A 25,613-nucleotide genomic window follows, 5' to 3' on the forward strand; every position below is an offset into this window, starting at 1 on the left:
CTGTCCATCAGCAAAGCCACAAAAACCACCACAAGCTTCAGGCAGGAGTGGTGCCTCTCCTTTAGCTTTTTACATGGGCCACAGTCAGTCACATTAAACACCTTCAGGGGGGAAAAAATGAAATCAATGCACAGTAAAAGATCCTGTATTTAAAAATGTGGGGAATTGGGTCAGTACTCTTCCAAAATGCATGAATATTTGACTTGTTAGTCACAAATTTCATTTATTTAGCATGGTCTGTCCCTAGAACATGATTGGACTCATTAAGGTCTGCAAGTGCAGTGAGCAAAGTGAAAGTTCAAATGCAAACTCCATGTTTTTTCCCCTAGATTTCCATTGTTATTTTGGTTGAAAAGGGCATTGACTTTGAAGCAATTGTGCTGCATCCAGCTTCTCCTATTGACACAGCAGTTCCCTGGAAATACCACCATTTCTGAATCAAGCAGTAGTTCCATGGTTCCCACAGCGCCCAGCATCAATTGCTGCAGCACAGTTGTGCCTAAGAACTAGGGGAGTCTAGGGGAGAGCTACTCCCTGCTATCAATCCTTGTTGGAGCACATACTGCTCTTACTAGCTAGATCTATCACTTTCCTAGAAGGTGCTACAACAATATTTACTTCTGGAGGAGTGCTAAAATGCATGACTGCAATGATGTTAAAGATGTTAAAGTTAATGCAAAGTACAACAAGGAACAGGCAATGCTAATACAATATATAGAAAATTCAGCTATAAGGATTCGTTGGAACTGAGCAAAGCAGCAATGCATTTTCTACAGTCATTCTCTGGGTGGTCATCATGTTTGCCATAGATGAGCAACTGGCCACCTTGCATGGTATATGTAACTAGACAACCCAAATGACCCCTTGCATTTCCCAGCACATCAGGCCAGGAGAGGCGCTTCCTTATAGATGACACTTATCATTTTGTGTTGGTGAATTAATTTGTTTGCATTTTGATAGTATCTGCCACCTTCACTATACAAATATTGTATGACTTTATGACTGAATGTATTACCATATTTATCATATATTTATTAGCATAAACAGTCACACACAAGTAGGGAGCCCTAGCACTAGTGCCAGCATGGAAAAGGTGGTAATTGCAGGTTCTCCACAGTGACTTCTACCAACAGGCACAGCTGACTTGCACTCAAAGAATAGCTAATGCCATTTTGACACCAAACACTGAACACAAACACAACTACTGGTATCTGCAACCTGAACCCAAATTGTGTGGGAACAAAATGCCACAGAGTTGTGTTGGTTTTGACCCATCTGGTGCAAGTGCAGCCGACGTAACTTACTGCTCAATAGCGTTTATGCTGGAATTCTGGGAAAACACTGCATTGTGGGTAAAAATGCCATTCGTGCAGGAAATCTGCAATTTGCTCTGCATTTATAAATAACCCTTCAGGGACACATTTAGAGCTCAAAATGTAGGTCATGCAATGGGACTGTCTTGGAGTTATATGACATTATGGCATTTAGACATTCTTGTATAGTTCCTATGAGAGTTTAATGCCAACCATATCAGATAGAATTCAAATACCACTCTGAACTCTCGTAGAGCTACTTGTAAACTATATTAGTTAGATTAATGTGAATCTCAGCTGAACCCAGTGCTAACCAGACACACACGCAATATATACGCACACACACATATATATACATTTACAATACCTCCCGCAGCGTTCATTTAAAAACAGTGTATATGCAGACAGTTGTGTATATTATATCATATCAATTATATCATATCATAAACCAGCCCGAGTTTATATTTGAGCTCTGATAGGGGCATTCATTTAGAGGTTCAGACATTTTCAAATGTACATAATGTGAAATCCATGCGGCAACACATTCCTATACAATTCACATAAAAGTTGCACAGCATACATACTCAAGCAGCGTCTGAAAGGGGTAGTAGAGATTTCAAATGGCCTTTGTTTTATAGATTTGTAACAGAGTTCTCTTTTAATTATAAATCCCATGCTATGGCTTGTTGTGTCATTGAATATAATGTTCTATTCTACTAAGCCACTCTTCAACATATCTATTTAATTTAGCAGAACCAGAACATTTTTAAAACATAACTGCTATGGTGAAATGTAAGATTTACACATTTCTGAACCTCTGCATAACCTTGGGATAATGGGAGATATTGAGCAATAATAACTGGACAGCCACAGGCTAGACACCCCTGGCTGATGTATTTATGTTCCTAAGGTCCTTGCCGTCCAATGATTCCTTGCTTGCCTTCATCTATAACTCAAGCTGTACCCCAAGAATCCTGTAAAAAAGTACCTACCTTCTGAGTATCCACCTGTACTTTCCTTATGCAGTCCATCCCTGTACCGAACAAGGCATAACAAATCCAGCATTTATAGGAAAACGTTGGCTTAATTCTACACTTACAGTACAAAGTGCAGTGCTTTAGGGTCCATGTCAGTTACCCAAGCCCGCTCAGAGTAAGGCATAATACGGAAACACAGCTCACAAGTACTGTGTACATGCTTAATGGATTTGCCTCAGGTAAAATTGACAAATAGAATAAGTCTATATGGCTATAGAGTGAAATTTTTTGAAAAAAAAGTCCATTTATAAAAAGGTATGGAAACATACACATTAATGTTAATTTGTTTAAAATTAGGACAGGTCGACTGTCAGTCTGTAACTCTAGGAAGCTGGTCTGACCCTGTTCCACACAAGCTGACTCATTAATCCCAACTTGATGCGCAAGTCTTGGGGATGGGAAGGAGGCAGTTGGGGGTACACCTACAGGCCTCCCATCACCCCCTTTGGATAAAACTCTGCCTAATACAGGCAGCACTCTATTTAGCCACAAGTCTCTGCACTCCAAAATGCACTCTGTGCCCACTGCATTTTGAACATAAATCTCCCCTTAAGTTGGCAATGAAAAATATAAATAAGGAAAAAGGGATCATTAAGTTTACTTATCATATATTGTAAATATCAATTTCTATCAAAAGACAAATGGACCGCAATGCATGGACATGTTGGAATGATGGTCATGCATGTTCTGTTCTTCACAGTTACTCAAAGATCTTGACAATGGTGAAATGTGGTCAGTGGCTGAAGGAGAAGTGAGAGTCAAAGCAGCTGGTCCTCGTGGTGCTGTACTTTGCTTTCTTTTTGGATAGAATGCTTACAACCGTTGTGGGTATGTTCTCAACTATATTGTGAATATGCTGCAATGTGGGTGTAGGGTGCATATATATATATATATATATATAGCAACAGGAAAAATGGATGCCGCACTCACAGGTCTTAATGAAGAATAAAGAAGCTTTATTGTGTCAGACTAACATTTCGGCTGTGTCCACAGCCTTTCTCAAAGTTGTGGACACAGCCGAAACGTTAGTCTGACACAATAAAGCTTCTTTATTCTTCATTAAGACCTGTGAGTGCGGCATCCATTTTTCCTGTTGCTATTTATTTTTGTATACTGCACCCAGGCAATTTTGTCCCTGTACAAACGTGAGTGCCTGTTTTTCCTCCTTTTGACTTATATATATATATATATATAAGTGAGTAGGTACCCATAGGGTGATTCGCTCCTATAGTCCCTACACTTTCTATTCCTCAGTATCTAGGCAGACGCCACTGTATCTAGTTTCTCTGATTTCCATAACTGATTCATTGGCCCATGGGTTTGTGACCACTTCCTGTCACTCTTTAATATAGGGTTTGGGAAAGTGTGGCACTTCCTCTTTCGTCTTTGTCTGTTAAACCAGGTGGATGTGTCTCAGTTTTACCCTAGAGGTACAGCCCTTCTAGGGAAAGTTGGGATATGAGGATTAGTCAGTTAGTCAATTTGTTATAGTACATTAGATATTTGGAGGTAGCTTTGGAAGGCCTGTGTTAGCCAAGATAGGGCTACAAGTGCGTTTGCAGAATGTGATGAATATATTTCAACACTGAACAAGTATTAACCACAAGGTATGTAACATTATAGACGCAAGCAACATTCTTAATCTGCCTCAAAAGCACATGGAAGCAGCGCATAGGTTTGAGGCAGATGCCCACATGCATTGCGTGTATTTTGGATGTACCTTTGGTCTACTTTAGCACACTCATGTTGGTGGTGACACTCCTGGTATGCCAAAGCACATGGCATTGATAGTGGCATCAGTGTGTGATTTCCTTGGTCAGCCAGTAGTGTCTATTAACACAACCCCATAGCGGAACCACAGAACTTCCACCACATCCATGCTAGTGTTAAATCTAAGGTTTCCTAGTGTCTTGCAAGCAGGGAGTGTGCTTTGAGCCTGGTTATCCTCTCAGCTTGACCCTGGTCAGAGTGTTCTCTGGGTGAGCACTAAGGGACATCCTATTGCACCCCTTATTGTTCTTCTATCTGGGGTTTGCATAAATTAGCCCTCATATCTTTTAGGTTCCAAAGATTTTTTTTTTTTTTAATTTTAGACAATTATGATTTTTTAAGCCATTTCTTGTTACTAAGGCAACCTAGGCCCTTAACTGTAATTTAATCAAAATAGCATTCTTTGGTGGCTGGGAACCTCTTTTACAGAATAAAATTGGGATAAATTCCAGATCTGTTGCTAATGAAAGGGCACATATATACATAGCCACATATAGCTTAATGTCTGTTTGTTCAGAGTGCGCTTGCATTGGGTTTTCCGGGGTATTTCTTGGGTATTTTTCAGGATATTAGCAATTTTAAACTCACAATTCTACACAATTCATCAAAGTAGACTTGTGTGTACTTCTGCTACCATATTAAAGACGAACATTCTGAAATATTTATTAATTTAACCTAGGGTTGCCTCTTCATACTGGCCATACAGTAAATCTATGTCCTGCAAAATGCCAATAGGTGCAGCTGGTCTGCGGCTAAAACATCACACCCAAACATAATTTGGGCACCAAGCTCAAGTAATGATGTAAAGTAACAATTATGCTAAACCTATACTGCATTATGAGTAAAAAAACATGGCAAATTACATCCAATTGCTACTAACATACTTTCTCCCTGTCTGTCCCAGTTCCGATAATCCCAAGTATCCTTTATAACAGTGCTGTCCAACTTCTGCGGTGCCCATGGCCGGAATTTCTCTCACATACATAGCGGAGGGCCGCTAATGGAAGCCGGTTTTGGCCACTCCCCCATTTTAAACCACACCTGCTTTAAACCACACCCATTTTATCACAATGGTCACTGCAGGGATATCAACCATCATTCATATGTTAAAGAATTATATTATGTCATATTAAGACACACCCTTAAATCCATATGCCTCCTCCCCTGTGGATAGCACAGCAACCCCCAGCATATAATTACACACCTTAGGGACCATTTAATGGCTATTTCCAACTGCTAACAAACTCCCAGAACAAACACCTGCTAGGTTCACCTCTCACAGGCAGCATAGGGCAGGCAGAGTATGGCACACACAGGCAGCACTCTGCCTACCCTATGCTGCCTATACACAGGCAGCATAGGCCAGGCAGTACATACAATGTCTGAGGTGTGAAGAGGTGAACAATGTGGGTGATTACAGCCTGAGCCTGAGGTGTCAACACTGCAGGGGGTGAACAATGCAGAGATTAAAAGGTGTGAAAAACACAGGGAATTACATTTTTAAACAATACAGAGGGATTACAGCCTGAATCTGAGGTGATAACCATGCAGGGGGCCAGTTAATCTCAGATACCATTTAAAGTTAACACAAAGTTAAGCCATCAAAGCAGCCAGACAGGTGGGGGGCCACACAGAAGGGGATCAAGGGCCGCATGCGGCCCGCGGGCCGCCAGTTGGACAGCACTGCTTTATAACATTGAGGTTGGGAGTTATATGCCCAATACGTCCACCCCTCCTGCTCCTGGTTCTTCATTCTCCAGCTTCTTACTCAACAATGAATCCAGTGGGAGTCCAAATGAACTTGAGGATACAAACAGGACTTATGTCCCCAATAAGGAGACCATCTGTAAAAATAATACCAGCGTTTTACAGGAAGAAAACATAACTGTGGGTTTGCTCCTTGCTTCCAAAGCTATTGTACAGATCCTGTTCAACCCCATAGTGAGTCTCATCACTTACAGGTAAGTAACATTGACCCAACGTTCCCCCGAGATTATAGGATGAGAGGCTGAAGATGAGGGAGACACTCACCTGCTCCATGAACACAGGGCTGCTGTAGGTGCATGATAAAGAGTAGCTGTGAACAAGAAACATTGCCTGATGGTATTCCATTTAATTAAATATAGACATTGCATTGAATAACAGGAGCTGAGTGGCCATAATTTAGAATTGGGGAATCTTATGTTACCTATTGCAACGCCAGTTAGTGAAAGCCTCTTAAATATATAGAGAAAGGCACTATGGGTATTGTATTACCCAAACAAAGCGCTATAACAGATGACAAGGGAAGTAACAGCCTAGACATTGACTGTTTCCCAAAATTATAGGACATCCAGGAGTTCTAGATGAGCAAGTAAACAAATAGGTGTTCTTTTCATAGAAGGCACTAACTAATCTCTCATCCAGAACACCTACATTTTAGTGATTTGCTTAGATAATACAATATATATGTCAGTCTATAACAGTTCCACCAAGTCTATACTATGGCAATGCAGCTTATGTACAGCTAGGATAAGGACTTACATTACCTAGGTTACAATAACGTTATGTTTTTTTACTAAACCAGTTGTATTTACCCACTTTCCCTCTTTTTTATAAGTATTCTGATTTATTCTGGTTAGTTACACATCATCCATTTAGTGGTTAGTAGGCTGGACAGTGCAGAGATATCCTCTCTCTCTCTCTTTCATATTACAGGTATGGGACCTGTTATCCAGAATGCTTAGGACCTGGGGTTTTCCGGAATAGGGATCTTTCCATAATTTGGATCTCCTACCTAAAGTCTGCTAAAAATCATTTAAATATTACATAAACCCAATAGGGCTGTTCTGCCCCCAATAAGGGGTAATTATATCTTAGTTGGGATCAAGTACAGGTACTGTTTTATTATTACAGAGAAAAGGGAATCATTTAACCATTAAATAAACCCAATAGGGCTGTTCTGCCCCCAATAAGGGGTAATTATATCTTAGTTGGGATCAAGTACAAGGTACTGTTTTATTATTACAGAGAAAAAGGAATCATTTAACCATTAAATAAACCCAATAGAACTGTTCTACCCCCAATAAGGGGTAATTATATCTTAGTTGGGATCAAGTATAGGTACTGTTTTATTATTACAGAGAAAAAGGAATCATTTAACCATTAAATAAACCCAATAGGGCTGTTCTGCCCCCAATAAGGGGTAATTATATCTTAGTTGGGATCAAGTACAGGTACTGTTTTATTATTACAGAGAAAAGGGAATCATTTAACCATTAAATAAACCCAATAGAACTGTTCTGCCCCCAATAAGGGGTAATTATATCTTAGTTGGGATCAAGTACAGGTACTGGTGTTCTCCAGATAAGGGATCTTTCCATATTTTGGATCTCCATAAACTATACAAATAATGTAAACATTAAATAAACACAATAGGATTGTTTTGCCACCAATAAGGGTTCATTTTATCTTAGTTGGGATCAAGGTACTGTTTTATTATAACAGAGAGAAAGAAAATCATTTTATACAATTTTAACTATTTGTTTAAAATAGAGTTTACAGGAGATGATCCTTCATGTAATTTAGAATGGGTTTCCAGATACAGGATCTCATACCTGCACCTTTAGGCTTGTAAAGCAGCTGTAATAATGCAACATTAGCCCCATAATTCATAGAAACTGGTTTGGAATTACTCATTACTATATTAGACAGTTAATCTAAACATGTTAGCACTTTAAGGTATCACTGTACTAGCTGCTGTGTAACACATTACATCTTTCCTCAGACTTGGTTATGAGTTGCCAATGATTTTTGGATTTATTATCACATTGCCTTCAATCCTCTGTGAGTCTTCTGCTCTTTTTTCATCTTTAATCGCTAGAGAAGAACTGAGTTGCCATATTCCCAATGGCCCTGATTTCCATGGGACAATCCTGAATCATGGACCCCAAAGGAGGTGGCATATCAGAAAGTGGGTGCAATTTCAGGAGGCTGGGGCTGCAACTAGGTGTGACCAGAGCAGGTTGTGGGGGGTGTAGCCTATTTTTACTAAAATATTGCACTGTTAAAGATTTCCACTGTTACCAGTGATTGCAGTTGAAGTTAATTGCGCAGTTCCCTCCCAGGGAAGTGTGTTAGATATACAGACAGTTTAGAAGCAGCCTCTTCACTTGGATCCTAGAGATTAACAAATGTTCTTAATGGTGATGGGATTCAAGTATTTTGAGAAAATTGAGGTTTTAATTGAAGAACTTTAATTAACCAATGTATTTATTTCTTATATTCTGATTGAGCACTGATTATGGACCCTCAACCCAAAATGTAGGTCTTATTTTGACCCTCAACCATTGACAAGTGGTTAATCCGTAATGCTCATAATCATATGTCGATTTTAGGCTAATTCCTTCCATGTTAAAGAATATAAAGAGACTTTTACTCTAATGTCCCCTTCCATCACTAATACTTCTCATCACAATGCTGCCCACTTTAAGATGGAAAGACTTTTAGATCAGTAACAGTTGTGGAACCACAGATGATATGGTTTAAGTGAAATAATGTACAGTAATAGTTAGGGAGTATAAGTATGGCTTTACCTGAATCATTTTCCACAGAAGTAAAGTAACTCATAAATAGGGTGTCTCATAGGCAAGTCTCATAAACAAAGGCCTATGAGACTTCCCATGTCTCTTTCAGTGACGCTCTGTTTCATTTGCAGTGTTTGCTTTTGCATCATCATACAGTCTTCTCTTTGTGGCGCGGTCGTTGCAGGGCATTGGAACCTCCTTCACTTCTGTTTCAGGTAGCATCTAATCTCCAAAATGTCAAAATTTCTATTTCACCTGTATAGAATTCTTGTATGGGCTCAATGGGTCTGAATACTGCCTTTTAATGCAATAGAGAGTATTAGCAAGGGACCTGTGTGAGAATGGTTTATAGGGATGATGATAATAAAGTGAGTGGACACAGCGAGTGTTGCAGGAAAGCCGGATACATGGATAAGAGTTACTGTGTCGGCTCTTTTTTATGTGAATCCCAGGTGTAGCCTGGCATACCAAGAGTTAAACCCCTTCTGGTGTTTCATCATCACAATAGTGCGACAGATAGACAAAAAGATAGATTGCTAGATAGATAGAATGATTAGTGATGATTAGATGGATTTACAGCGAAATTCCGCATTTTACCATTAGCAAATTGTTAAACTTAAGCAAAATTGTGAGCGCAAAAATTAGTGGCCACGCTAAAAAAAAGCATGGTTGTGTCAAAACAACTGCATTTTGCTATATTTCACCGTTTCTCTAATTTTTCTGCAGTTTGGCAAATTTTTCTGCAAAATTGGACCAATTCACTCATCACAATAGATTGATTGATTGATAGATAGATAGATAGATAGATAGATAATAGATAGATAGATTGATAAATGATAGATAGATAGATAGATGATAGATAGATAGATAGATAGATAGATAGATAGATAAATAGATAGATAGATAGATAGATAAATGATAGATAGATAGATAGATAGATAGATAGATGATAGATAGATAGATAGATAGATAGATAGATAGATAGATAAATAGATAGATAGATAGATAAATGATAGATAGATAGATAGATAGATAGATGATAGATAGATAGATAGATAGATGATAGATAGATAGATAGATAGATAAATAGATAGATAGATAATAGATAGCTAGATAGATAGATAGATGATAGATAGATAGATAGATAATAGATTGATAGATAGATAGATAGATGATAGATAGATTGATAGATAGATTGATAGATAGATACCTGTAGAAATAGTTGTATTTTTCTGTTTAAGGTATGGCCATACTGGCAAACAAATATACTGATGACAAAGAAAGAGGAGAAGCAATGGGAATAGCTCTCGGTGGTGTCGCACTTGGGCTGGTCGGTAAGTCAATGGCTTTCACTCTGGTTGAGCTTTGTTAACTGAAACATGTCCAAAAGCTCCAATAAGTTAATTCCACCATGTTAAAAACAGGAAATAATAATATAACATAGTAACATACATTTAACGCTTGTCTCCCATGGGACTCAAAGCACTTAATACATTACTGATTGAAAGAAGCCTGGGTGTAAAGATATGTTGTGAGTCTGCTTTTAAAAACATCCAGGTCAGATGCCTCTCAGACTTTGTACGGCAATGAGTTCCATACATATTCAAATGCATGTGTAGGGATCTCCAAGATTGGGCCCCTAGGATGGGTTCTCCTTTGACAGGCACTAGAGGGTGGCCTTAGGGAATGGGACACCTAAGGGTGGTCCTAGTTGTTTTTGTGTTAAGAAAGGGAGTATCCCTGCAGTTCAGGGTTATGGCCACAGGGTGGTGCACACAGTATATAAGGCTGTGCAGCCTTGTGCAGCCAGGTCTTCCTGCCTGGGACCCTCTGGCAAGAGGCCAGCTACAGGCCAGGAGTAGTTAGTGAGCTAAAGGTTATAGACCGCTCTAGGAGTGGTAGATAGGCTATTTAGCTGGGCAGCTTGGCCCCTACAGGAGATTTAATGAGATTAAGATCTCCCAGCACTGATTGCTGGAGTCAGGGAACCAAGTGGTAGTAATAGGTGATTTGCCTAATCCGGGGGATAGCCGGGTGATATTTCCGGGGTGAGGTCTCAAGGGGGTGTCCGCTTGGCGGGAGTACCGGGAAGTGCCCTAGAGAGGGGCTTCTGGCGTGAAGTACCGGAGGGAATCCCAAAAGAGGGTCATCTGGCTGGAGTATTGACGGTATCCCAGGAGAGAGGGTCCCCTAAGGAAAAGAGTGTTCCCTGACGTGTTCTGTAACTCCTGCAAAGCCTATCTGTCATTCATTCTGCAAATAAAGAAATCACTTGGTTCGGCATAATACCAGAGTGCATTGTCTTACCATCTGGAGGATCCACACTGCCGGGTAAGCAACTACCCCAGGGAGGGGGCAAGGTGCCAGGAGTGCTGGGAGTCCCCAAAGCAGAAGTATAATATCAAGTTCTCAGGAGGGGAGTTATAGTTCAAGCTATCCCTATCCTGGGTGGAGGCACGCCAAATAGTACAGCAACATCTGTTCCCCATAGTAAGCGGGGCTCAGGATCCCTGTAAGCGCCACAAGATCTCAGCAGGTAGCAGCACATTTTCTAAAGTGGGCTACATTTGGAGGCACTGCTGAGATCTACGAAACAGCAGAAAAAGAACTGCAAGTACAGTGCAGAAAGGCCATAACAAAGTTTTGGGCCTAGTGTGAATCTGGAAGCCTGACCTCCGATTGGGTTAAATTTTGGGCACCCTGAATCTGTATCCAGTGAGGGATAATTGGCGCCAAAAGAGCAGAGGAGTTGCTCTGGGCCAATCAGACCCGGGGAATTCCGTGGGAGGCCCCGTGAGGGGGAGGAGGCAGAACGTTCCTGATTGTGGGGGCCGCCCCTTAGAGCGTTAGCCAACCGTGTGGCTGGAAAAGTGCGCCAAAGTGAGTGGGCGCAGCTTGGCCGGTGACGTCACCGCGGCCATTTTGGAACTTTGCCAGAGTGTGTCTGACTGAGCTGGAGAGAGGAGCTGCGCACTTTGCCAACAACAACCCTCAGCATGCCTAGTTTGAGCAAGCCGTTGCCACCTGGGCAGGAAGTACTAACACCTGCTGGGGCACGGAGGAGAATGGCAGTGAGGCTACGCGACACTGGCCGAAGATTTATGTGGTCCGGCTGTTTTGCTGAGATGGAGGTGGATGATACCCTCCGCTGGATGGTACCCCTGTGCGGGGGCTGCGAGGTGGAGTCATTTGGCTCCATGAAACATCCGGAGGCCATCTGTGCTACCTGTGACCGACCTTTCTGGAGTGGGCCGTTTGGGGCCGGGCCGAGAGGAGCCCAAGTAATCGAGGTGGAGGCCCTCGCCGACGCATGTGAGGAACTTTCCCTCAGTGAAGAGGAAGAGGGGCCCCTGGAACCGTATACCGCAACCGCGGACCCCAATCTGGAGGGGGATTCGGCAGGGCGTGAGGTCGACCGGGATGAGGCCTGCGCTCCCGCCCCCATTGTACAAGGTACTGCACAGGCGGTGGAAGCAGCGGCCGAAGAGGTGAGTGAACGGGGGGCCCAGAGCGATGTGTGGGTAGCCCCGGAACCACCTGCTGAGGGGGAGGTGCGCAGATCCACCTTACCTAGGGCCCGGAGACACCGGGGGAGGCCTAAAAAGAGTAAATATCAGGGGGAGCGGGACCAAGCGTGGGCTGAGGCAATGGGGCCCCCATCCCCTGTTCCATCAGAGTCGGGACTTGATGAGGTTCTGGCACCACCATCTTACCTGCAGAGCCTTAGAGATAAAACGGCCAGCCGGGCACCACCACCTTATAGTCAGAGGGGGGTCTGCTCCCTCAGTGAATATACCACTGGGGCAGAGGAATCTGCTGATGAAGCTGGGGAGAGCGTAAGGGCTATGGCAGGCTCTCCACGCAGTTTTGTGCCCCCTCCCCGAGTTAGTGCTGAGGAGGAAAAGTACTTTTGGGTTTTACCTGGCCAGGCAGACCCTGCAGTTTTTCGCTCAGTGTCCCGGATACAAAGAGTGTTAAATTTCCGGGTCCACATGCTGTGGGGCTACTTTCTCCCATATGCACCGGTATGGGTATATGACAAGCTTGAGCACATGATGGAGGAGTGGGTAATAGAGGACATTCAAAGAAAGGAAAAGATGCCCCTCAACATTCTAAATTCTGCGGATAGGGCCAAACGGCAACAGGCCTGGAAACATGTGCGTGCCCGGGAAAAAGAGTGGTGGTGGGGCCGCACGGTGCTCAAACATGCCGTCCAAAGTTGTGGGAAGCACAATCCCAAACCGAGGTATTTCAGCATTGAACACACATTGCCAGATGGGGGGAAGGTGGAAAAGCCTCACCCGCGTTACTACACCCCCTATGAGGACGTCAAGAGTAGGTTCACTTACATGGTGTGAGGGGGACTCTTCCAAGGTGAACTGAGTTTAAATTTCTGTTTAGTGGAGGCCTGGACGGCCTGCCACTTCTCCCAACAAGGGGAGCTACTGTTCAGTTGGAGGGGTTTGCCCCCGCAGAGTTCTGACCCATGGAGGGTGTTGCAGCTGCCGGCTGGAGCTGCCCAAGTTACAGTGTGCCCACCCGTTGGTGGAAGACCCCTGGAGGTGCGGATCACCTGGGGGTATGGATTCCCTCAAGGAGGAGGGGAAAGGAGCACAAGAGGAGCCGTTTAATAAAAATTTCTTTTGTTTTGAGAGATAATTGTCCTGTGCATTTCTGAGTATGTGTGAAATTTCTTTCAGGAAAAAGGACTTTGGGACTTATACCAAGACTTTGGGGTGGGGGAAAGGTAAAATTGTGTTTACTGTTTCTTTCCCAGGTAATATAGGTTTCTGCGCAGACATCGCGAGGGACTATGGAAGAAGTGATTTTGGTATAAGTAATGTTGGGTAAAGTGTATATGGTTTGGTAAGAGGTATGTCAGCCGGGAGGTGACATTTTTCTTGTGGGGGGAGAATGTAGGGTTCCCCAAAATTTGGGTCCCCTAGGATGGTTGCCTCCAGGATAGACCCCAGGGAGGGTAACACTTTAGTAGTGGGACACCTTGGGTGGTTGGCACTATAAGGGTTAACTGGGATTTAGCTTCCCTGCAGTTCAATAGTTAGGCCACAGGGTGCACACAGTATATAAGGCTGTGCAGCCATGTGCCTGCAGGTCTTTCAGCCTGGGACCCCTCTTGGATAAGAGGTACACCACAGGTTAGCATTAGACAGTTAGAGAATTGTTATAGACCACTCTAGGAGTGGGAGACAGGTTATCTAGTTGGGCAGCGTGGCCCCGACAGGAGGTGTAATGGATTAAGATCCACCAGCACTCATAGCTGGAGTCAGGGTATAAAGTGCTAAGTATAGGAGATTAGCCTAATCCAGGGGTATCTAAGTGGAAGTACCGGGGTGAGGTCTGCTGAGGGGGTGTCCGCTTGGCGTGTAGTACCGGGAAGTGCCCTAGAGAGGGGCTTCTGGCGAGAAGTACCGGAGGGAACCCCTAAAGGGAATCATCTGGCGTGTAGTACTGCTAATATCCCGTGGAGAGAGGGTCTCTTAAGGAAGAGGGAGTATACCCTGACTGCCTCATTGCTCCTGTATGCAACCTGCCTGTCTAATACATCTGTACAATAAATAAGTTCCACTGGTTAAACATCCATCCATCCAGTGTCCTGTCTCTGCATATCTGGAGGATCCACCTGCCTGGTAAGCAACTACCCCAGGGAGGGGGCAAGGTGCCAGGGGTGCTGGGAGTCCTCACACTGCAGTACAGTATCAAGGTCCCAGGAGGGGAGATATAGTTCATTCTATCCCTATCCTGGGTGGAGGCACGCCACAGTACAAAGTAATAGCTGTTCCCCAAAAGTAAGCGGGGCTCAGGACTCCTGGAAGCGCCAACTAGAGTAATTCAGCAGGTAGTGCCACAACGTTTAATAAGTGGGCTACACATGCCATTGGCCAGATAAGGACGTTTTTTTTAATGTATGCTAGGTCATAGGATTCAACTAGATCTGCAGAGAAATATTCTGGTTGGGCAGATATCAGAGTTTTTGTTGTTAATTTTATTACAGTCTTCTGGGGACGAGAGAAGGTTTTCCTGGGTTATTCTTTCTTTTTTGTCTTTTGAACCTGGCATGGGGTTCTCTAGTTCATTCAAAATGGAACCAGGCGGAGTGTGTGCAGTGTGGCAAGCCTTTGGTTCTTCTATGTGTTCCTGAAGACTTGTGGATCAAAGGAAATAGTGGAGAAATATAAGTTGGCCTGGCTGCTAATTTAATCCCATGCTTCTCTTTGTTCTTGCTTTCTTTGGACGCCTGTCATGTTTGAACTTATTTTGGGTACCAAAAGATCATTCCCTAGTCCTTGTTTTCTTGCTAATCTGATCCCACCCTGCCCTTCCTCCTTGCTTTGTATCCTCTGCCAGGTTTGAGTTCCTTTTGGTTACCGGATTATCATTCCCCGCTCCTCATTTTCTTTCTCCAATTTTTGCATTTTATTCTTTTTGACCTTCTCTCACTGTTCTCCATTTCCTACAAAGTGCCTTTCCTTGTGATAAAGGGGTGGGGCTAGTTATTTGTCCAGGAAGTAGGAGAAGCAATCTGAGGCATCTTAAAGAAGGTATTGCACTTCTGCCTCTTAAAACTACTACAAAAGATAGATTAATACAGTCATTTAAGGGACCGAAATAATGACTAAATAAACCTATTTTTTACTCTATTTATGTGTTTTATTATACGTGAATAGATGATAGATAGATGATAGATAGATAGATAGATAGATAGATAGATAGATAGATAGATAGATAGATAGATATACTGTATGATAGATAGATAGATAGATAGATAGATGACAGATAGATAGATAAATGATAGATATATAGATGATAGATAGATAGATAGATAGATGATAGATAGATAGATGATAGATAGATAGATGATAGATAGATAGATAGATAGATAGATAGATAGATAGATAGATAGATAGATAGATAGATAGATGATAGATGGATAGATAGATAGATAGATGATAGATAGATAGATAGATGATAGATAGATGATTGATAGATAGATAGATAGATGATAGATAGATAGATGATAGATAGATAGATAGATAGATAGATAGATAGATAGATAGATAGATAGATAGATAGATAGATAGATGGATGATAGATAGATAGATGATAGATCTTTTTAACTTTATTTCTCTATCTCCTATGCCTGTATTTCAGCGGGACCCCCCTTTGGTTCTGCCATGTATGCATTTGTGGGAAAGGCCTCTCCCTTCCTGATCCTTGCAGCTCTAACTCTGTTGGACGGGGGTAAGAATATTAGTTGGTTCATCATATAAGTGATGGGTCAGATGTCTGATGTCTGGCCCTGGTGTCTGGTTTACTTATATTTTAAAGAGGAACCGTTGTAAAAATGAAAATTTGAATGTGAAGATGAATTTCTAAATATAGTAAATTAAAAATTCTGTGCTATTTCTGAAATAATAATGTTACTTTTCGCTTTTCCTTTTTTAGCAATCTGTCTCTGTTCATATGGGAGTCGGATTTAAATTTTAAATGGCAGGTTAAATACATTAGTGTGTGCTCTCTTTGTCTTGACAATATGTAGGTAAAGGTTTTGCAAACTTGTAGTTCTTTATGCCCTGGGATTGAGTTAAGGTGGCCATACACGTACAAATTACCATCTTTTCTGCGACCATTGGTCTCAGGAAAGTTCGTTCGTTCCCTCAATTGACGTTCAGGGCTGAATTGTCAGATATGGGGGTAGAAACAATAGAAATTCTACCTCCACCTGCCAATTCAGCCCTAAACGCAGATTTTGCTCTGGCGCCTTCAATGGCACCCGATCGAAATCTTTTAGCCCACCCAATCGGTGAGACAACCAACATCTGCTGCCTTTGTGATATTGGTTATCTCATTGATCCACCATATATGCACTGAATATTGCATGAAACAAGGTTTTGTACGATACTATCAGTGAGTGTATGGCCAGCTTTAGGCTGGATTCTAATAATTTGTGAGGGGGGAGTAGATTCCTTAGCCAGGAAGGTGTCAGGTTTCCCCAAGGTAATAACAAAAGGGAAGCCCACATGTGTTCTGCCACTTTTGGTTTGGCTCCCCCATTTGCTGAAGTAGGCCCTGTACTGAAGAAATAAGTGCCAGCATAGATTTTGTAATAGTTCAGAGAGCAGCCTTAGGCTCCAAAAAGGTTAGTGAGAGTTAACACCATTCAGTGTCAATGTAGCTAAAATAACTAAAGTGGTTAGGTTTAGGAACAGGTAGATTCCTGGAATAATTCACCTCTGTGGTCTTCGCCTAATGATGGAGATTTTTCGCCAAGAGGCAGGCTATACTAGCTCTGGGTTTGCAACAGCTACAAACGATGTTGTGTGAGTATTAAATATGTAAGAAGACATAGTAAAGGGTAGCAGTGTATCCCCCCCTTCCCATCCACCTGTTACAAATATATTAGAGCTAACTGTCTTTCAGAGAAACCGACTCTGACTCAAAGCTGCATGTACAGAGACAGATTACTAAAGGGGTATGGGGAAGAGGAACTGGATTATTTCAGAAATTTTTAATTGTGTATACTGTATGTGATCCATTTTCTGGAAACCTGTTATCCAGCAAGCTCAGAATTACAGAAAGGCCATCTCCCATAGAGGCCATTTTAAGCAAATGATTTCCTTTTTTCTGTAATAATAAAACAGTACCTTGTACGTGAGATTAACTAAGCTGCATGAATCCATATTGGTGGCAAAATTGACAAGATGAAGCTTATATAAGATTTCCCTTTTTTTTACCATAGCTCCCTATAAGTTTCAGGGGGGCTCCCAGAGCTGTTTGTATTTTTGTATTTTAGCAGAGTTTTAGTAGAGTTTTTCTACAGAAAATAAAGCCAAAGTCCCATAGCATCCCTGCACCTATCCCTTTAATGGATGCACATTATCAGCCTGTGCACTCAATGCTTATGTTTGCCCCCTGCAAATAACTCTTAGATTCTGTTCTGTATTTTAGCAGAGCCTTAGCTATTAGTAATGTCCCTTCTCTGTCTCTCAGCTTGTATATTCTTTTCTTCAGCACTCCGCTTGCTTATTCTGACACCTTCAAAAACAGCACCTTTGGTAAGAAACCTTCAAAATATCAATAAGCCCACCATCCACAACTGGGAAGGGTCCTGGGTTTGGTTTCCTACCATTGATTCAAGTGAATTTTTAATTTTTTTTTTCCTATCAGTTTATTAGACCATTGCTGCACCAGCATTCTGTGCACTGCTGAAAGATCCCTACATTGTTTTAGCTGCAGGTAACATGCTCATAGATATTCTGTATATATATATAAAATGTAAGGACTCATACCATAACTGGTTAAGCCATAGCTACTTTTATTGATCAATTAAGTTGGAGTGATATCCCCCCCCAATCAGCAGAACAATGGGAAGGGAGCAAGATAGCAGCTCCCAGTAGGTATCAGAATAGCACTCAATAGTAAGAAATCCAAGTACGGCTTCGGACTCCTCCAGTTACATGGGAGTAGGAGAAACAATAGGTTAGCTGAAAGCAGTTCTAATGTGTAGCGCTGGCTCCTTCTGAAAGCTCAGACTCAGGCACAATGCACTGAGATGGTGCCTACACACCAAAATTACAGCTAAAAATACATTTGTTGGTTCAAGAATAATTGTGAATTATTTGCTATGTAAACGCTGTAATTTAGAAACAAAAAGTATACCATAAAAATCATGACAGTATCCCTTTAAGGAGTCAGTCACTGCAGACTCTCCCTGCAGTTGGTATGAGAGATTTCCCATGTCCCGTATCAACTTAAGATATAGATTTGTGCCCACAATGCATACCCCCTATTGATTCCCGCAGTTTGGGGACCATTGCTTCGAATAGCAGTTGCGTGTCAGTCGTACTTGTTATCCTTTTTTTCAAAACAAGTCTGTGGAACTTAAGCTGGCCATACACAGAAAGATCTGCTCCTTTGCGACCTCACCAAATGAGCAGATCTTTCCCCGACATGCCCACCTGGGATGGGCTATATCAGATAACATTGATGGGATGCTGACCATCGGGACAAGGACTGCATCAATGCGCCAATGTGCTCCTCGCCCTGACGGGATTTTTAAGTCTGCCCAATCAACATCTGCCGATTGACGACCAGATATCGGTTGGGCACGCCCGTCTAAAGGGAAAAATACATGAGCCAATAAATCTGCCAACTCAGACTGTCAGCAGCTTTTATCAGACCTGTGTATGGGACACCTCCTTATTGGCTAAGCTGTTGCAATCCATAAACTGAAGTGCGAATGTAAACATTCATCCGGTAATCATGTGAAAACCCTTCTGTTGCCTAATTTTATAAGCAAATTGGATTTTGGATTCTGTTCAGTATACGCCTGAATCTTTCACAAAGGATCCAGGGTTTGGCCAAACCCCAAAATTATAGATTAGGTGCATTCCTACTCGAATTGATTCTCGCCCATAAGTATTTATGTTATTAACCATGAGATAACTGAATCTGGCCCAATGTACTGTATGCTTTGTGCTTTCTCTCCTCTTACAGGGAGCATTTGTCTGACAAATATGGTCATTGCTATGGCCGAGCCCACCTTGCCCGTTTGGATGTTAGGAACTATGTGCACACCAGACTGGCTACTTGGTATGTTCCCACCTTGTATATTCATTAGTGAGTGTGGGGAAATAGGTCATCTAAATATCTGTGCCTGCTAATAACATGCAACGAAGGGAATGAAATACATGTAGAGAACTGTTTCAGAAATAGAAAGCTGTTGTGATATTCAGGAACATAATAGTAATGTATCCTTAAAGTGATTATGGCACAAGTTTAAAACTGATACCAAAATCCCTTCGAGGTATAACTGACATGGCTGCACACTGTCTAATTATGTAAATGGATTCTTTTCACTGAATGATATCCTTTTATCCTAGATTAGGGGATCCCCAACCTTTTTTACCCATGAGTCACACTCAAATACAAAATGAGTTGGGGAGCAACACAAGTATAAAAAAGTGCCCGGGTTGCTAAATAAGGGCTGTGATTGGCTATTTGGTAGCCCCTATGTGGACTGACAGCCTATAGGAGGCTCTGTTTGGCAGTACATCTGTTTTTTATGCAACCAAACTTGCCTCCAAGCCAGGAATTTAAAAATAAGCCCCTGCTTTGAGGCCACTGGGAGCAACATCCAAGGGGTTGGGGAGCAACATGTTGCTTGGGAGCCACTGGTTGGGGACTATTGTCCTAGCCCAGTGATCCCCAACCAGTGGCTCAGGGGCAACATGTTGCTCCCCAACCCCTTGACTGTTGCTCTCAGTGCCCCCAAACCAGGGAGTTATTTTTGAATTCCTGACTTGGGGGCAAGTTTTGGTTGAATAAAAACAAGATTTACTCCCAAATAAAGCCCCCTATAAGCTGATAGTGTGCATAGAGGCCCCTAATAGCCAATCACAGCCCTTATTTGGCTCCTCCATGAACTTTTATGGTGCTTGTGTTGCTCTCCAAGTCTTTTTACATTTGACTGTGGCTCACAAGTAAGAAAGGTTGGGGACCCCTGCCCTATAGTGATGTAAAATGTTATGTGCCTTAATGGCCTTAATAAGCATTGTTTGCGGGGTGTGACAGTCTGACTCCTCAGAATGCCTTAACCCCATTAGAAACAAGTGCACTATATGTTAACAGTAGCAGAAGTATAGCAATTAGAAAATCTTTGGGTATGCTATCAAGGCCACAGAACACCACTTTAGATGTCCCACATGGCCCAAATCAGTTGACAGATCTATTCCCCAACAAAAACCATAGCTCAGCATAATAATGTGAGGGCACATTTGTGAATTCCAGTGTAATAGCAGTATTCCCGCTAAAGAGTGCAAATTAGTGTCTGAATTGGAAGATCACATGCAGGCCGCATTAGAGCTAATGGTGTTTGAGGGGGTGGACTTTTGTCTTTTTTCAACCCAAATTAGCTATGTAACTATTTTTCATTTTTTCATTTAGTTATTTGTTATGCCCAGGTTAAAACAGTATAAAGCAGTGATCCCCAACCAGTGGCTCAGTAGCAACATGTTGCTCCTCAACCCCTTGGGTGTTGCTCCCAGTGGCCTCAAAGCAGGTGCGCATTTTTTAATTCCTGGCTTGGAGGAAACTTTTGGAGACATAAAAACCAGTTGTACTGCCAAGCAGAGCCTCCTGTAGGCTGCCAGTCCATATACGGGCTACCAAATAGCCAATCACAGCCCTTATTTGGCACCCCCTGAACTTTTTCTCATGCTTGTGTTGCTCCACAACTCTTTTTACATTTGAATGTGGCTCTCGGGCAAAAAAGGTTGGGGATCCCTGGATCCACTGGATTTCCACTGTTAGCATATTTGACTCACCATGTATACAGTATATGGGTCAATTGCTTTCAACCAGCCCTCCATTTTATCTTTTTCTTTTTTACTAGGCATTGTATTCTTTCCGGCCTCCATCTCGTATCTTGTTTGCACTAACCTTCTCCCCAGACTGTCTCAGAAGATTGGAAGGTGATTGCTGCTCATTCCATACATGTGCTCAGAAGCACGTACTAAAGATAGTTTTATATAAGATGCAGTAATTAGTGCTCTACTTACAACCTTCTGTCTCCATTCCAGGTGGCTGTGCTCTCTTCTAGGAATGGTCTTAGCTGGAATCAGTTTTCTATGTGTAAGTGAAAAATGCACTTTAGATGCAGCCAACACAATTCTGGCTTACTCTACTCTGTAAAGCAATGCTTGTAGTACAGGTATAGGATCAATTATCCAGAAACCCATTATGCAGAAAGCTCAGAATTACTTGAATGCCATCTTGCATAGACTGCATTATAATCAAATAATTCAAATTTTTAAAAATGATTTCCTTTTTTCTATGTAATAATAAAACAGTACCTGTACTTGATCCCAACCAAGATATAATTACCCCTCATTGGGGGCAGAACAGCCCTATTGGGTTTATTTAATGGTTAAATGATTCCCTTTTCTCTGTAATAATAAAACAGTACCTGTACTTGATCCCAACTAAGATATAATTACCCCTTATTGGAGGCAAAACAGCCCTATTGGGTTTATTTAATGGTTAAATGATTCCCTTTTCTCTGTAATAATAAAACAGTACCTGTACTTGATCCCAACTAAGATATAATTACCCCTTATTGTTGGCAGAACAGCCCTATTGGGTTTATTTAATGGTTAAATGATTCCCTTTTCTCTGTAATAATAAAACAGTACCTGTACTTGATCCCAACTAAGATATAATTACCCCTTATTGGGGGCAGAACAGCCCTATTGGGTTTATTTCATGGTTAAATGATTCCCTTTTCTCTGTAATAATAAAACAGTACCTGTACTTGATCCCAACTAAGATATAATTACCCCTTATTGGGGGCAGAACAGCCCTATTGGGTTTATTTAGTGGTTAAATGATTCCCTTTTCTCTGTAATAATAAAACAGTACCTGTACTTGATCCCAACTAAGATATAATTACCCCTTATTGGGGGCAGAACAGCCCTATTGGGTTTATTTAGTGGTTAAATGATTCCCTTTTCTCTGTAATAATAAAACAGTACCTGTACTTGATCCCAACTAAGATATAATTACCCCTTATTGGGGGCAAAACAACTGCATTTATTTCATATTAAAATTATTTTTTATTTAACAAGTTATGGAGAGCCAAATTACAACAAGATCCCTTATCCAGAAAACCCCAGGTCCCAAGAATGCTGGATAACAGGTCCCATACCTGTATTGGCACGGGACTAGTGATCTCCTTGATCCTCATAAATTCTACATAGAGCTAAAATATCACTTCATGCACAACAAACGCTCAGTGTGAATGCTCACGCAAATCTCAATCTTATTTGCAAGCCATTTGAGATTCTCAAAAAAAGGAAAGAGACACAGCAGTGCAAAATTGGATCATTTAGTGGACAATATGCTTTTCATTCCTCCCTTTCTCTTTCTCAGGTGCCATTAGCTGTTAATTTCTATGGGCTTATCACTCCCATTGCTGCCTTCGGAATTAGCATTGGGATGGTGGACGTTTCAATGGTTCCTCTTATGGCTTATTTAGTAGACCTGCGCCATTCCTCAGTCTATGGTGGAGTATATGCAATCTCTGACATTGCTCTCAATTTGGGATTTGCAGTAGGTACAACATCTGCTTTATTTCACTGTGTTAAAATGGATAGACCCTTCTAGTTTGTTCTTGACCATCCAAAGAGGTTTCATTCTATCTGTGACTGTCCTGAGAAAGCTGGCTATTTACCGGATGTAGCAAGGGCTATATTTGAGGGGGCCTTATTTGGTGTATAAGCACTATATGCCAGAGAGCGGTACACTGGTAGTGTTGGAAAATGCAACTTTGGATTACCGATGCAATGCGAAGGGCTTTCCACCAGTTACTCCTATTGTTGCCAATGGAAAGCCATTTCAGAGCAGTTCATAGCCCGTGATAATAGAGATCTATTGTGACTGAACTGCTCCATGAGTTCTTACCTTTAAGCTCCACTTACTGTCTAGCAAAGAGATCTAGCAGCTCTCTAATGAGGCCCAATGGCATCTGATGCTAGTCTGTACCTTATACCTTACTGTGAAAAATATTTGTTCAGTCCTCTGCCCATTTATAAGAGAATAAGTGATGTTTATGTAGACCCTAGAAGTACAAGAGCACTAAGGGAAGTGCACTATGGGTGCAAAAGTGCGCCAGTGACTGCACAGATGGAAACATTGCTTTTATTAATGATATGTGGATAGAAAAAAGTGGGTACACCACATTGGTGTACAGCTCCCTTGCCTATATATTGCTTATATATCTAAGGTGTAATTCACCCAAGAGACCTGATTTTAGGCTTCATCAAGGTGCTAGCATAAATGCCTTGGAGTGAATACCCCAAGGATAAAGAAGCATAAAGTCTGTATCACTTAATGATCTCCCTTCATGTGTGGTCAGGTAATTGGTAATAGTAACAGTCCTCTCATCTCATGTCATGTAGAAAGGTGGGGTTACTAAATTGGAGGAGTCCATTGCACCAAGTAGGAGAGTGTAGTGGAGTTACATGTAGATGGAGGTGCAGGAAACCTGCATGTCACAAAGGTCCCAAAAATATTTTTTAAAGGTTGTCTTCAGCTTTCATTTTTTTTATTAATATGAATTTTCCCTTGCAGGTCCTTGTGTGGCTGGAATCACTGCAAAGGCTATTGGATTACCCTGGTTAATGGTGATCATTGCAGTGTTAAACATTATGTACTCTCCTCTTTGTATCTTGCTACGTAACCCACCAGGAAAAAGTGAGAAGATGGTGAGTAAATATATCTTTATGATATGTAAATGTTTCACTTATTTTATAGCATAGACCAAAGGGGTTCCTTTTTAGTATGGTGCTTATTTGAGGCCCAGTCTCCTCTACATAATTTAAAATCATGAATTTGGCTACTATTAACTTTGGGTTGTACCTAGGAAGTCATTGTCCTTCCAAAAAATATTTCATATGGAACAATTACATGTTTAGCTAATGGTATAGTTCTAATGAACGCCACTGCTATTGAACTACCTTAAATTTATGCTCCACATGTCTGCCTAACATTTTTAACAATCATAGATATCAAAATGCCAGTTATGCTTTCTACCCAACCAGTAGATTGTTTAAAGAGTACCATAAATGTGGCAGATGCTCCCACAAAAAACATTTGCTTCAGTAGAAAAAGGGTGCCAACAGTGTTCAACAGAATTGCTTTATCTTATACTGATAATTATATATTTTGTGTTTCAGGCTATCCTAAACAAAGAATGAACAGCATCAATATGGTTTCGATTATTCAGAAGTCTCGTCAGCCTATGGGTAAATGTGTACTACTCTGTTGCTCTCATTGCCTATGTGACGCCTCTTTGCACTTTGCACTGGAGCCAATATCATAGACGAAGATGACTCTGCCCATCTAACAGTTCACAGTGAAGTCATTCATTCGCTTTTCATCTCATGTCCATCATATTGTACCTGCAAGGATGAGATGCCCTAGACTTGAACCAACACTCTGTCAGGTCATGTCTAACAATTAATCTTATGGAGAGAATTTCAGCTACACAGAGTGTAGGGCTATGGCACTAATTAACACCATTAAGTTCAGAAATTGCACTAATATGTTAAGGAAATAAACACCCACACACTATGGTATATAACACACGTACTACTTTACTAAACAAAATGGCTACAGACAAACAGTGAAGTTCAACAGAGGCAAGTTCAAACTGCAGTCCTTGAAGTGTAGATCCCATGGGCCTTTGGTCAAAATAGCCAACTTCAATGGGATATTATGTGTCTGGGCACTTTCAAAGTCCTAGAAGAGATCTCTCTGAACAGTTCTTGTGCAAGCTTATTTCTTGGGTACTCTTAACCAATCAAACATCACAACCTAAGCAAGCTAACGCCACCTGTAACAGGGGGACCTATCAGAACACACTGATGATCCCTCCCATAGCAGGTTCTTTGTTGTACAGTGTCTGTGTTTGGTGTTTACTGTCTACAATGTCTGCTGTATATTATTTTTCAAATTGAAAGCTGTTGGCTACTGTGTTAAATGGAAATATCAGTATTCTATGCAGGCCTACACATCTGAAAAGCCTAAATTATATTTACATATCACAACAGAAATCATTTATATTTTTTGATCACACTACACAGAGACACGTTAATCCAGCTGAATTGTGTAGACTTCGCTGTATCCGTTCATAAACATTCATCATTTACATTTTTAAAAATGTTACTTAATCACATTTTTGTGATTGGATGGAAAGTATAAATACTATTATGCAATGAATGAATTGTCTCTGTTTTTTTTATTAATGGAAAAAGTACTGACCCTGAGTTGTTTTGCTGACATATACAGTACAGTATATAGCACTGATTAAATTAATGAACCTCTGACTAAATTAACTAATTTACTATTAT

General features: G+C 41.5%; 1 protein-coding gene across 1 annotated transcript; it reads left to right on the top strand.

The window, feature by feature from the left end:
• Positions 1 to 5,763: 5,763 nt before the first annotated feature.
• Positions 5,764 to 25,482, top strand: LOC101731380 (chromaffin granule amine transporter). The gene is made up of 13 exons (XM_031899304.1): positions 5,764 to 6,081; positions 7,887 to 7,945; positions 8,817 to 8,900; positions 9,927 to 10,019; positions 15,856 to 15,945; positions 17,716 to 17,759; positions 17,880 to 17,940; positions 19,201 to 19,296; positions 21,098 to 21,176; positions 21,285 to 21,336; positions 22,633 to 22,816; positions 23,833 to 23,966; positions 24,438 to 25,482. The coding sequence occupies exons 1-13, from the start codon at positions 5,834 to 5,836 to the stop codon at positions 24,456 to 24,458; spliced, it is 1,245 nt and encodes a 414-aa protein (XP_031755164.1). The 5' UTR covers positions 5,764 to 5,833; the 3' UTR covers positions 24,459 to 25,482.
• Positions 25,483 to 25,613: the final 131 nt, after the last annotated feature.

This window comes from Xenopus tropicalis, chromosome 3 (assembly GCF_000004195.4).
Source record: "Xenopus tropicalis strain Nigerian chromosome 3, UCB_Xtro_10.0, whole genome shotgun sequence".
Lineage (NCBI taxonomy): Eukaryota > Metazoa > Chordata > Amphibia > Anura > Pipidae > Xenopus > Xenopus tropicalis.